The sequence below is a fragment of the Otolemur garnettii genome, unplaced genomic scaffold (assembly GCF_000181295.1).
Source record: "Otolemur garnettii isolate 467f Iridium unplaced genomic scaffold, OtoGar3 scaffold00141, whole genome shotgun sequence".
NCBI classification, from domain to species: Eukaryota; Metazoa; Chordata; class Mammalia; order Primates; family Galagidae; genus Otolemur; species Otolemur garnettii.
Window position 1 is genome coordinate 3,115,757 of NW_003852536.1, and position 13,292 is coordinate 3,129,048.

The 13,292-nt window shown below is 36.7% G+C and overlaps 1 protein-coding gene across 1 annotated transcript in view; it reads right to left on the reverse strand.

Annotated features, from left to right (window-relative positions):
- Positions 1–13,292, reverse strand: part of CATSPERE (catsper channel auxiliary subunit epsilon) — a 139,871-nt gene that overhangs the window by 60,483 nt on the left and 66,096 nt on the right. The window contains exons 11-12 of the mRNA XM_023518567.1: positions 11,745–12,237; positions 2,114–2,591 (exon numbers count right to left, since the gene is read on the reverse strand). Of these exons, the coding sequence (XP_023374335.1) occupies positions 2,114–2,591; positions 11,745–12,237 (971 nt within the window). The remainder of the gene's footprint in view (positions 1–2,113; positions 2,592–11,744; positions 12,238–13,292) is intronic.

The window sequence follows — 13,292 nt, forward strand, 5'->3', positions numbered from 1 at the left end:
ATACTCCTGTGTTTTCAGTGTAGAAGTCATTTCCCCCACATCTATTTTTCTGATCCCACAAATCTGGATTTGATGCTCCTTATATACACTTTTATAACACTTTCTCTTTTGCTGATCATATTGCTGGTTAAAACATTATTAAACATTATTAAATGATCTGTGGATTAAATACAAAGTTAAGATGAAAATTAAGACCGATTTAGGGGCTGGGTGCAGTGGCTCACTCCTGTAATACTAACACTCTGGGAGGCCTAGATGTGTGGTTTGCTTGAGCTCAGGAGTTTGAGACCAGCCTGAGCGAGAGCAAGAACTTGTCTGTACTAAAAACAGAAAAACTAGCCTGGTGTAGTGGTGGGTGCCTATAGTCCCAGCTACTTGGGAGGCTGAGGCAAGAGGATTGCTTGAGCCTAAGAGTCTGTGGTTGCTGTGAGCTGTGATGCCACAGCACTCTATCCAGGGTGACAGAACGAGACTCTTTCTCAAAAAAAAAAAAAAAAGAATAATTTTAAACATAACAACAATAATAACAGTATATATAAAATTTCATGGGATGTAGCTAAAGGACATATAGAGAAAACTTCATAGCCTTATACTTATTTATAGCTTTAAATGCTTAGAAAACAAGAAAGACTAAAACTAAATAAACTAATCATTTAACTTAAGAAGCAGGCCATAAACCACTAAAGTTAGAAAAAGAAAGCAGATTTGAAGAATCAATAACAACAAAAGCAGAAATTAAAAAATTAAATTAAAAAGTAGATTTGAAAAATAAAATATTTCCTTTCAAAAGGAAAAGAAAAGAAAAACAAAATCTCCTAAAAATAATAAATAATTTCTTGCAAGCCAAACTAACAATGGGTGGGCACAAACAATATAAATGAGAAAGAGAATATAATTACAGGTACGTAGGAAATCTATGAGTTAATAAGAAAAATTTTGGTCAATAAATTAGAAAACCTACATGAGATAAATGATTTACTAGAAAAACACAAATTTCTAAAATTGACTCAAGAGTGGGGCAGCACCGGTGGCTCAAGGAGTAGGGCACCGGCCCCATATACCAGGGGTGGCAGGTTCAAGCCTCTCCACAGCCAAAACTGCAAAAAAAAAAAAAAAAGAAAAGAAAAATAAATAAAAATGACTCAAGAGGGAATGATTCAAGAACTACTAAATTCTGTGAATGATGAATCTCATTTAAAAAATTTTTTAAAGGACTAACTACTATTAATTGAAAGTTTACATGTCAGGCATGTTTAAGCATCTTATATACAATCCTTTGCCCTAATCAACATGCCAGTCCTGTATTGTAGTTTAGAAAATGGAAAGGTTAGAGAAGTTAAGCGACTTGTTCATGGATTTGAGGACAAATCTATCTAAACTTATTTTACTTGTTATGGGTTGAAATATGTCCCCTCCCAAAGATGTGCTGAAGTTCTAACCCCCACTACTACCTCAGAATGTGATCTTATTTAGAAATAGAATCATTATAGATGTAGTTAGATAAGATGAAGTAATACTGGAGTAGGAAAGACCTCGAATCCAACATGGCCATTGTCCTTATAACAAGATGGTTGTGTGACAACAGAAACACACAGGGAGAAAGCCATGTAGCGACAAGGCAGAGATTGCAATGATACAGCAGCTTGACACCAAGCCTGGGATGAACCAAGGAAAGATGACGCCATAGGTTTCAGAGGAAATATGGCCCTATCAACATCTTGATCTCTGACTTTGAGCCTCTAAAACTGTGAAACAAGAAATTTCTGTTGTTCAAAACCACCTGGTTTGTGGTACTTTGCTTGGGGGCCGTAGGAAACCAATACAATGGCACAGTGCGTGATGCATATATGTGTAGGAACGTAAGTTAGAAACTGCTGATTAGCCAAAATCAAACACCTCCCCCTCCCCGCCAAAAAGAACTTGAATTTACTCTTTTGCTATGTGAGATCATAGTTAACATTAGTTGATAATATCTATTTATTTTTAAGTGTTGCACCTTCCAAAGTACCACATATTGGTGCATTAAAAATTGTTACATCATTCAAAGGAAGATGTCTACAATAAAATCCAGAATCATTTTGGTAGAACAAGAATTAATATGAGAATGCCTTACCTATAAAAACATCATGAACAATACTGCCATCTGCAAGTGCTGATAGATCCCCATTTCCTGTAGGTGTTTCTAAAACTCCAATAACACTGAAATTATGATAACAATAGTAGGCCCTATCTTTGTCCTTCAGTATCAATTCTGGTGTTGCAGAAAATAGAAAATATTGAACTAAAGAACTGTCAATGGGGACATCTAGTGTAAACTCTTGACACACCCACTGTTTTGAATCTTCATTATATATCATTATAAAATTCTTTTTGGTGACAGTACATGTCATGCAATAATTTAATAACACGCTAACTTCCAGAGGGTGTCCTGTATATGCAACATTTTGTATAGTCAGAGTGGCAGCTGGTGATAGATTCAGAAGATTTTTCAGCTCTTCAGTAGTCACTATTCTGACAAATTTGAGATGACCATGTTGAAGATAAATTTCATTTTCTGTCCAGATTGCCATGGTGCTTCTTATTTTTTCTCTCTGTGACAAAATTAAAAATGATTAGAAAAATCTTGGAGTTTAGAGACAAGTCTAATTATTCCTGTCTTCTAGTTTGATATATGTAAAAATAAGAGGTAGTAACCACTAAGGTTAATTTGTTTTAGTATCTTTCTGAATAAATACTTCAGGCATGGAAATACATTAATAGAAATAAATCATATGACTTATAAACATAGAAATAAATTATGCCAGAACCTTTATTTTATTGTTTGTTTCTTGAGACAGGGTCTTGTTTGTTGCTTCAGCTAGAGTATACTGGCATCATCATAGCTCACAGCAACCTCAAACTCCTGGACTCCAGCGATCCTCCTGCTCAGCCTTTCGTGTAGCTGGGGGCACAGATGCATACCAACGCGCCTGACTAATTTTTTTATTTTTAGTAAAGACACGGTCTCACTGTTGTTCAGGCTGGTTTGAGCTGGCCTCTGGAGGGTTCTGAACTCAAGTGATCCTCCTACAGTGCTAGGATTACAGGTGTCAACCACTGTCATCCAGCCAGTAATTCTGGTTTTTCATATATTTTTTCTGTTAATAGGAACAGTGTTTAATTCCCTTTTAAATCTTTAAAGCACATCATCTTTCTCTTTCCATATGTATTTATCATACATATGGCCAGAAGTCCCCCTTTGACATTGATATTTACTAAGGTTGTGATATAAAGACACCTCACACATTTACTTATGTTCAGAGTTCTAGATTCCTTGGATATCAAACAAAGAGAAGAGATAATTTAAAAATGTAGACAAATCAACAATACTCATTTTATAGGCAGGTTTTTAGAGGTGAAGGGCAGTCAGAAACTTCCATATCACCCTTTCTGCCCTGTCTCCTCCCTCCACCTGTTTCTAATTCTTAGGGGAATTTTTTTTTTTTTAACTTAAAATGTAACTTCTATGTTCATCAATCAAAAGGAATATATTGAGCACAGCCTGTCTTCCTTATTTTACTTAATGTACTAATATCTAGTCTATACTCAAACAAGAGGTAGGCAGATATCAAATTGTTAACTAAAGAAAAGGACAATTTGGGATAAAAAGTCATTTTACTAAACGAAGATTTCACTTTAAAGTATAGAGCTCATAGTGCTGGAAATGAATGTGTGGAACAATCATTGAAGAGGAAATAGATTGGGTGGCACCTGTGGCTCAAAGGAGTAGGGTGCCGGCCCCATATGCTGGAGGTAGTGGGTTCAAACCCAGCCCTGGCCAAAAACTGTGAAAAAAAAAAAAAAAGAGGAAATAGATTAGAAAAAAAGATGACCCCTTCATAGAAGGAACCTACAGCCATTCTTATTCTTGTTTTTTTGAGACAGAGTCTCACTATGTTGCCCTCAGTAGAGTGCTGTAGTGTCACAGCTCACAGCAACCTCAAACTCCTGGGCTTAAGCGATTCTCTTGCCTCAGCCTCCCAAGTAGCAGGGACTACAGGTGCCCGCCACAATGCCTGGCTATTTTTTGGTTGTAGTTGTCACTGTTGTTTGGCAGACCCAGGCTGGATTTGAACCCGCTAGCTCCTGTGTATGTGGCTGGTGCCCTAGCCATTGAGCTATAGGCTTGAGCCAACTATTCTCATTCTTGACAGGGAGATGGGAGGAGAAATATATCGTAAACATGATAGATGAGAATTGAATTCCAAGGATCCCCCACCATGGAGTGAGTTTTCTTTACCCACAAATGTTTTTTTTTTTTAGACAGAGCCTCAAGCTGTCGCCCTGGGTAGAGTGCTGTGGCATCACTGCTCACAGCAACCTCCAACTCCTGGGCTCAAGCGAGTCTCCTGCCTCAGCCTCCCAAGTAGCTGGGACCACAGGCGCCTGCCACAATGCCCGGCTATTTTTTGGTTGCAGCCATTATTGTTGTTTGGCGGGCCTGGGCTGGATTCAAACCCGCCACCTTAGGTGTATGTGGCTGGTGCCTTAGCCGCTTGAGCCACAGGCGCAGAGCCAACCCACAAATGTTTTGCCACAGATCTTTGCTTAGTGCTTGAGCACAGTAAGCCAAAGGACTTCAGGCAAGATGGGACAGTTGAGAGGTCCTCCTGAAGATCAGGGTCTCTCTAAAGTATGAGGCAGTAACCCTCTGAAGGCAGGAAGGGGACAGGCATCAGGCAGGAAAGTTGAGAGAAACCCATCTGTACTTTGGATTCTCAGCTTCATGACTGGGAATGGGATATGAGAGCTGAGGAATGCTCTTAAAGAATTTTTTTTGTTCAGTAAGATGTTGGCTGTGGATTTTTCATATATGGCTTTTATAATTGTGAAGTATGTTCCATCAGTGCCTCTTTTGTTAAGAGTTCTTATAAAAAAGCATTTGTCAAATGCTTTTCCTACACCTATTGAGAGGATCATACGGCCTTTCTTTTTGCTTCTGTTTATATGTTGAATCACATTTATAGAATTATGTATGTTGAACCATCCTTGCATTTCTTGCTTTTTGTTTTTTTATTTTTTACTCTGAATGTTTTTCTGGGATTTTATCGATAATTTTTGCATCTATATTGATAAGGGATATTGGTCTGTAGTTTTCTTTTTTATGTTATGTCCTTTCTTGGATTTGTAGGACATGTTGGGGAAGATTTCTCCCTTTTTAATGTTATGAAATAATTTTTTCAGTACTGGTATCAGTTCTTTGTAGGTTTGGTAAAATTTGGCTGTCAAAATATTTGAGTTGAGCACTTTTTTGTGTGTTGGAAAATTTTTATTGCTGCTTCAATTTTGTTACTTGATATTGGTCTGCTCAGTAATTCTACTTCTTCCTGCTTGAGCCTAGGGAGGTTATGTTTTCAAGAATTTTTTATTTCCTCAACATTTACAACTTCATGTGTATACAGATTTTTATAGTATTCAGAGATGATATTTTGTATTTCCATGGTGTTAGTTGTAATATTTTCTTTTTTCATTTCTAAGTGAGTTTATTAGGGTCCTTTACTTTCTGTTTCTGGTCAGTTTAGTGAGAAGCCTGTCAAATCTGTTCATCTTTTCAAAAAAAACCCCAACTTTTTGTTTTATAAATTTTCTGTATAATTTTTTGGAATTGATTTCATTTAATTCTGCCCTGTCCTTAGTTGTTTCTTTTCTTCTGCTGGGTTTGGAATTGGTTTTCTCTTACTTTTCCAATTCCTTGACTTGATTCATTAGATTGCTGATTTGTGGTCTTTCTGTCTTTTGGTCATAGGCATTTAAAGCTATGAATTTCCCTGATAGGACTGCTTTTGCAGCATCCCACAGATTTTGGTAGCTCATCTCTCCTTTGTCATTTAGTTCAGAGAATCTTTTGATTTGCATCTTAATTTCCTACAATAATTCTTTAGCAGTAGGATTTTTAATTTCCATGACTTTGTGTAGAGTTGTGTGTTGCTCTTGAACTGATTTCTAATTTTATTCCACTGTGGTCTGAGAGGATATATCATATAATGTTTATTTGTTAAAAAGTTGTTTAGACATGTTAGAGAATGTTCTGTGAGCTGTTAAGAAAAATGTATATGTGGTAGTTTTAATCTAGTAGTTCTGTAAAGGTCTGTTAGGCCCATTTGTTCTAGAATCTTGTTTGTTTCTTTGCTTATTTTCTGCTTGGAGAATCTGTCCTGTTCTATCAGTGGGGTTTTGAAGTCCCCAAATGTTATAAAGCTGCTGTTTAACATTTTGTTTAGATCAAGTAGGTGCAGCTGTGTTAGGGGCAGTGATATTTAGGATTGTTATGTCTTCTTTTTGAGTTATTCCCTTCAGCATTGTATAATGATTATCATTGTCTTTGTTTAGTTTTGCTGATTTAAAGTCTATGTTATCTGATATGAGAATGGCCACACTAGCTTTTATTTTCACATTTGCATAGAATATTGTTTTCCATCCTTCTACCTTGAGTCTGAATGAGTCCATGTGGGTTAGATGCATTTCCTGGAGAAAGAAGATACTTGGCTTATATTTTTTAATATAGCCAGACAGCCTATATCTCTTCACTGGGAAGTTCAAGCCTTTCACATTTATTAAAAGGATAGGTCGAGTGGATTTCTGTTCATCCTGTTGCATAGAACTTTATTGCTTCATTTTATCTTTTGAGTCATTGTGGTATCTAGGCTCCCAACTTTAGGACTGAGCGTTTAGTGTTGTGTCTATTATATTGATCAGTTCATAATGCTGATCTTAGTACTCCTTGCAGGGCAGGTCTGGTCTTGATAAATTCCCTTAGTGTTTCTGTCTGAGAAAGTCTTTATTTATCCCTTATATAAGAAACTTAGTTTTTCAGGATACAAAATTCTAGGCTGGCTTTTATTCTGTTTGAAAAGACTGAGAATGGGGTCTCCATTCCTTTTGGCTTGTAAGGTCTTAGTTGAGAAGTTTTAGTTAGTCTGGTGGGTTTTCCTTTGTAAAGTTACCTGATGCTTTCACCTTACAGTTCTAAGAATTCCTCTTCCATATTAACTTTGGTCAGTTTGATGACTATATGTAATGGCAATTGCCTCTTGGTGATGAATCTCTTTGGAGCCTGCTGCACTTTTAGTAGCTGGATGTCCAGATTTCTAGCAAGACTTGGGAAATTTCCCCCAAGTATTTCATCTAATAGCTTTCCATCCTCTTTGTATTTTCTTTTTCACCTATAGTGATACTTTAGATTCTTATGTTGGCCTTTTTAAACAGTCCCATATTTCTCTTAGGCTTTGTTCATCACTATTCTTTCTGTTCTCTTTGACTGACTTGCTTAATTCTATGGTGTTGTCTTCTAGCCCTGAGATTCTTTTTTCTCTCTTGTCTAGCTTTTTTTTTTGTGTTCTTTTTTTTTTACAGTTTTTGGCCAAGGCTGGGTTTGAATCCACCATATGGGGCCAGTGCCCTAGTCCTTTGAGCCACAGGCGCTGCTCTGTCTAGCCTATTCTTAAGGCTTTTTAGTATGTTTTATATTTCCTTGAATGAATTTTTCCTTTCCAGAATCTCTGCTTGATTTTTCTTTAATAATTCAATTTCTTTATTCATTTCCTTTATTGTTTTTGTGGTTCCTTTGTGTTGGATTTCTATTTTTGCCTTTTATGTCATGGAGCTTTTTACAATCCATATTCAAAATTCCTTATCAATTATTTCAATATTCTCATTTTGGTTGGTTTTCATTGGTATGGAGTTTTCATTTTCTTTTGGAGGTGTCCTTGCGCTCTGATTTTTCATGTATCTGGGAATCTTTTGCTGATTTGTTCTCATCTGGAGCTATTTTGTTTCTTATTTTTGAATTTTCTTTTGATTAGATAGTGGCATGCCCAGTTTATCTCTGAGACACTGAGTAGTGCTTATGGAGAGACTCAACCAAACCCTGTGAGATTCAGTAAATGTTGCAAAGGCCATGCAAATTCACCTTCCTGCCAGTAGGTGGCCCTTGCTGGAAGGAACAGCTGCAATGTTGATTTGGAGTTTCTGTGATCAGCTCTAAGTTCCTCAGGAGGAGCATTTGATTGCTCCAGATGGTCGGTGGGGCCCTGGAACTTCAGGTAAATCCCTATTCTCTGCTACAGCAGAAGTAGGTGGGAGTACAGCTGGGCAGGACTGGTTTGCGTGGGCTTGCCCAGAAGCTCCACCAAAGGTGGCAAGGTATCTGTTTCAGTAGGAGTCAAAGGTCTGCTCTCAGCTTCTAGGCAGATACCAGGGAGGGGCTGTAGGCCTCAACCAATCACAAATCTCTCCACCTTGCCCACTGTTCTCTGAACAGTGCAACTAATAACTAGGGGTAGAGAATCTGGCCTGTGGGCCCATTCCTAGTTCTCCAAAGATCAATTCCTTACCATTCCAGGGAGAAGTGCACTGGTTCCCAGTTGTCCATAGGTTGCCCAAGCAGGTTTGATACCCCTCCACCTTGGAGATGTCCCACCCTGATGGAGTCACCAGGCAAATGGCACTAGGAATAGATGGTGGGGTGGGAGTTTATAGTCCAAGTATCCCTTGGTCCACTTCAGGATTCCCAACCCTTGTGGAAATGCCTGAGCCCCAGTCTCTGTGCTTAGGTGTGGTGGCTCAATTGTCTTTCTCTGAAGCCACAGGTGAGGGAGGGGAAAGGGAGAAAAAGAGTCCAGAAAGGTTTGAGCCCCCCTGTTTTTGGAAGCTCTGTTGTGGTGGATGAAACATCTTAAAGGAAAAGCAGTTCCTATGAGCTGGGGCTCAATTTCTCTCTCTCTCTCTTTTTTTTTTTAAATGAGGAAAGTGGGAAAGCCCTTCCAATATCCATTGACTTCTAAGGGTTTTCAATTCAAAATACTTTTTATACCAAGGTGTCATACTTTGGGGTGAAATTTCCTGAGCTTTACCTAAGACTGTCCATAATTCCTAAAAGACATTTTTTTCCTCTGAAAATAGAATTCTGGTTCTTTTCTTTCAATATTTTAATAATATTGTTTCATTATCTTTAGCCAGCTAGGAATTCTGACGAGAAATATGCAATCATTTGAATCACTGTTCTCCTAAATATAATGTGTTATTTCTGTCTGGCTGCTTTCATGTTTTGTTTTTTTTTTTTCCTCTTTTGGTTTTTTGCAGATTATGAATTTCTTTGCAATTACCTTGTATGGCATTTTCTGAACTTGTTGACCCCAATATTCTTGTATCTTTGGTCAAATATGGGAGGTTCAAGCAATTATTTATTCAAATATTTTTCTACATGATACTCTTTCTCCTCACCTTCTTAATCCAATAACATAAAATTAGAACTTTTGGTATAGTAAGTACTATAGGTCTCTGAGGCTTGATTAAATTTTTATCATTTTTCTGTATGTTTTAGACTATTTTCTGTATTTTCTACTAATATACCTTCAGTTTTATATACTGTTTTCTGTTATATCATCTTCATTCCATTATTGGGCACATATAATAAAATTTTTATTTCAGTCATTGTATTGATATTTAAAAATCTCTGGTTTTAATTCTTAAAATGCCTTTAAAAATTCTTGTTCTTGAAAATAGTTTCATTGACTATCTCCCTCACCCACATATACATATAATTTTAGGTTGACAATAACTATCTCAGCTATTTGTAATTTGTCTTTTCTGTCTGGATGCTTTTAATATTATTTGTTAGTCTTTGATAGTTACAGTTTTATTATTTTGTATCTAACTGTGTTTAATCCCTATATTAATTGGGATTTTAATATTAGTATTTCTGAATTTAAAATTGATTCTTAGCACTTTACCATTCTTTTCTATTCTTTTATTGTGGAATTCTGGTTAGATATATGTTGGGTATTCTCTTTTCCATTTTTTCCTCCTTATCTCCTAATCCTTTTTCTTGTTTTCCTCTGATTTTTCCTCAGTTTTTCTCTGAGTTTCCTCTGATTTTTCCTCAATTTTTCTCTGAGTTTTTTATTCCATTTAACTGCTTCTTATCTAATTTCCAATGCATTAGGTTACTTTTGTTGTATCAAAACTTCTATTTGGCTCGGCACTTGTGGCTCAAGCTGCTAAGGCGCCAGCCACATACCCCTAAGGTGGCAGGTTCGAATCCCCAGCCTGGGCCTGCCAAACAACAATGATGGCTGCAACCAAAAAATGGCCAGGCGTTGTGGCGGGCGCCTGTGGTCCCAGCTACTTGGGAGGCTGAGGCAGGAGACTCTCTTGAGCCCAGGAGTTGGAGGTTGCTGTGAGCATGATGCCATGGCACTCTACCCAGGGGGATAGCTTGAGGCTCCGTCTCAAAAACAAAAAAAACAAAAAAAAACCCAAAAAAACCACTTCTATTTAACCTGACAATTGAATTTCATGTTTTATTTATTATTATTAGTTTTATCTAAATTAATTACATAAAATGTTTAACATTCATTTTTACATTTAAAAAATCTGAAATATGATCCAGAAAAAGTACCAAAGGAGCTCAGAAAATTTCAGCCCAGAATATGATTCCTTGGTATAAAGATAATTTTGAATTAAAGGCCGCTGGAGATCAACACGTCTTAGAAGGGGCTTTCTCTCTATTGCATAAACCAGGCAGACCCATTAAAAAGAACAATTAAACCTCTTGTTCCTTCCCTGTTATCTCAATATATTTCAGGAAAGAATTTCAAGAATACAACCAGAGCTTCCCTAAATTATTTTAAATATAAAACATACCTCTCAGGTTAATTTAACTTGCCAAGAGAACCATTTACAAATTAACGTTTCCCCCCATTCATTAATTCTTCCAAGTATCTGTTCATTCTCCTTAGCAGCCATTTATTGCCCCTAAACTGAATTACCAATATTCTTTATCTCCTCCTCGCCTCTAAAATGAGGGGGGATATATATATATATATATATATATATTTCTGGACTCCATTACTATATGAGTAATCACTCTGTGACTCTCCTTGTGTGCATAATAAACTTTCTCTTAATAATGTGCCTCAATTGTGAGTTGATCTTTTAGTGAAATTTCAGGAGGAAACGGGAAGTTTCCCCTCACTCTTACAGTACCAAATAGAAATGCATACAGCTCAGATTTATCACAAAGCAAGACTGTATGTAAAGACTATACAGATTAAGGTATAGAAAATTGTCAGAACTTCTTAAGTGCTACTCATGCCTTCTCCCAATCACTACATTTTCCTTCTATGATAATCACTATCCTAAATTTTATGGTAATAATGTTCTTGCTTTTAGTTTTACTATGTCTATCCATTTGATAGACTATTTATTCCCTTATTTATATTTTCCATAAACCCACCACAATGCCCAACTAGCTTTTTTATTTCTAGTAGAGATGAGGGTCTTGCTCTTTCTCAAGCTGGTCTCAAACTCCTGAGCTCTAGGGATCCACGCACCTTGGCCTCCAAGAGTGCTAGAATTACGGGTGTAAGCCACTGTGCCCACCCTAATCAAATTTCTTTAGCGCTCCTAGAGTCTTCAGGGAAAATAATTTTGGGGGCATTTTGGCCATATTAAGGTAAAATCATGCTACCATAATATAACAAATGCATCAGAGCACATAACATTAATTTTTTGTTGTTGTTAGAGGTACATCTCTATTATAAAAGCTACTTAGAGAAGTTGGGTTGGAAAGAACTAGTTATAGTATTAAATAAAATAACCATGCAAAGAGCTGTATAGCATTGTCTCTGACACATCCAAATGAATGAAATGATAAATATATCTAAACATGTATTGTGATATACATATACATTATATTTACTAACCTTAAGTAAGTATTTGGTCCAACACCATTTTCTTGTTATAATGCCCATAATTCCATTATCAGGCATATTTTCATCTCTTCCCAGTCTTTTAAATCCATTAATAGCTTTTAGGTAAAGAATGTTATTTATTAGAAAAAATATTCCCTGTGGGAATATAATCACTTGAGTCACACTTTGTCTTTCAGCATCACTTAGTATGTTTGGAGGCACTCTAACTGTAGTCCATGTTTGGAATGAGTCATTTGTTTGATAGGTCTCCATCTCAGTTACTACAATAGCAACTGAAGGAAGACAAGCAATTGTTGAAGTTATTAACTGACTACCAGCTTGTGAAGTGAGTGGTAAAAAGCCAGGAGTCTCAGGTAGAGTTGGAATAGGAAAAGGGAGCAGAAAAAAGAGATCTGCAACAAAGCAGTCTTCAAAAGTCACTAAGTTTCCTTTAATCTCATTTAGAACATCATCCATGGCCACTGGTAATAGGACAAGCCAGGTCCTAAGAGAAAAAACAAAACAAACAAAAGCAAAGAATAAAATGATCTTTCCCTTCCTGATCCATCCTGCTGCAGTATAGACATTTATAATATTAATTTTTAAAATTAAAATAAAACCTGGGTAAAACTAATAAAATAATACTAAATGTTACCACTGCCAAATTCTCATATTTCACTCTGGTCCCAAAGGAAAACAATCTTCAATCTTATAGCTCTTTATTCTACAATGTATCTCCATATTCTCAAATGAATACTCTTATATTCTTCTTCAATTTTTTTTTTATTATTGTTTGGGATTCATTGAGGGCACAATGAATTAGATTACATTGATGGCATCTGTCAGATCAAGTCCCTCTTATAATTATGTCCTGTCCCCAAGAGGTGTGCCATACACTGGGACCCCATCCCCCTCTCTCCTCCCCTCTCCTTGCTCCCTCATTCCTCTACCCCCCTTGTATTATAGCGCATCCACAGCCTTTATATTAGAATTGAGTACATTGGATTCTTGCTTTTCCATTCTTGTGATGCTTTACTAAGAAGAATGTGTTCCACCTCCATCCAAGTTAATACAAAAGATGTAAAGTCTTCATCTTTTTTAATGGCTGAATAGTATTCTATGGTATAAATATATGACAGCTTGTTAATTCCTGGGTTGATGGCATTTAGGCTGTTTCCATATTTTGGCAATTGTAAATTGAGCTGAGATAAACAGTCTAGTGGAAACATCCTTATGATAAAAGGATTTTTTTTTTCTTCTGGGTAGATGCCTAGTAATGGGATTGCAGGATCAAATGGGAGGTCTAATTTGAGTTCTTTGAGGATTCTCCATACTTCCTTCCAAAAAGGTTGCATTAGTTTGCAGTTCCAGCAGCAGTGTAAAAGTGTTCCCTTCTCTCCATATCCATGCCAGCATCTGCAGCTTTGAGACTTTGTGATGTGGGGTAGTCTCACTGGGTTAGGTGATATCTCAGTGTAGTTTTGATTTGCATTTCTCTGATGATTAGGGATGGTGAGCATTTTTTCATATTTGTTAGCCATTCATCTGTCTTCTTTAGAG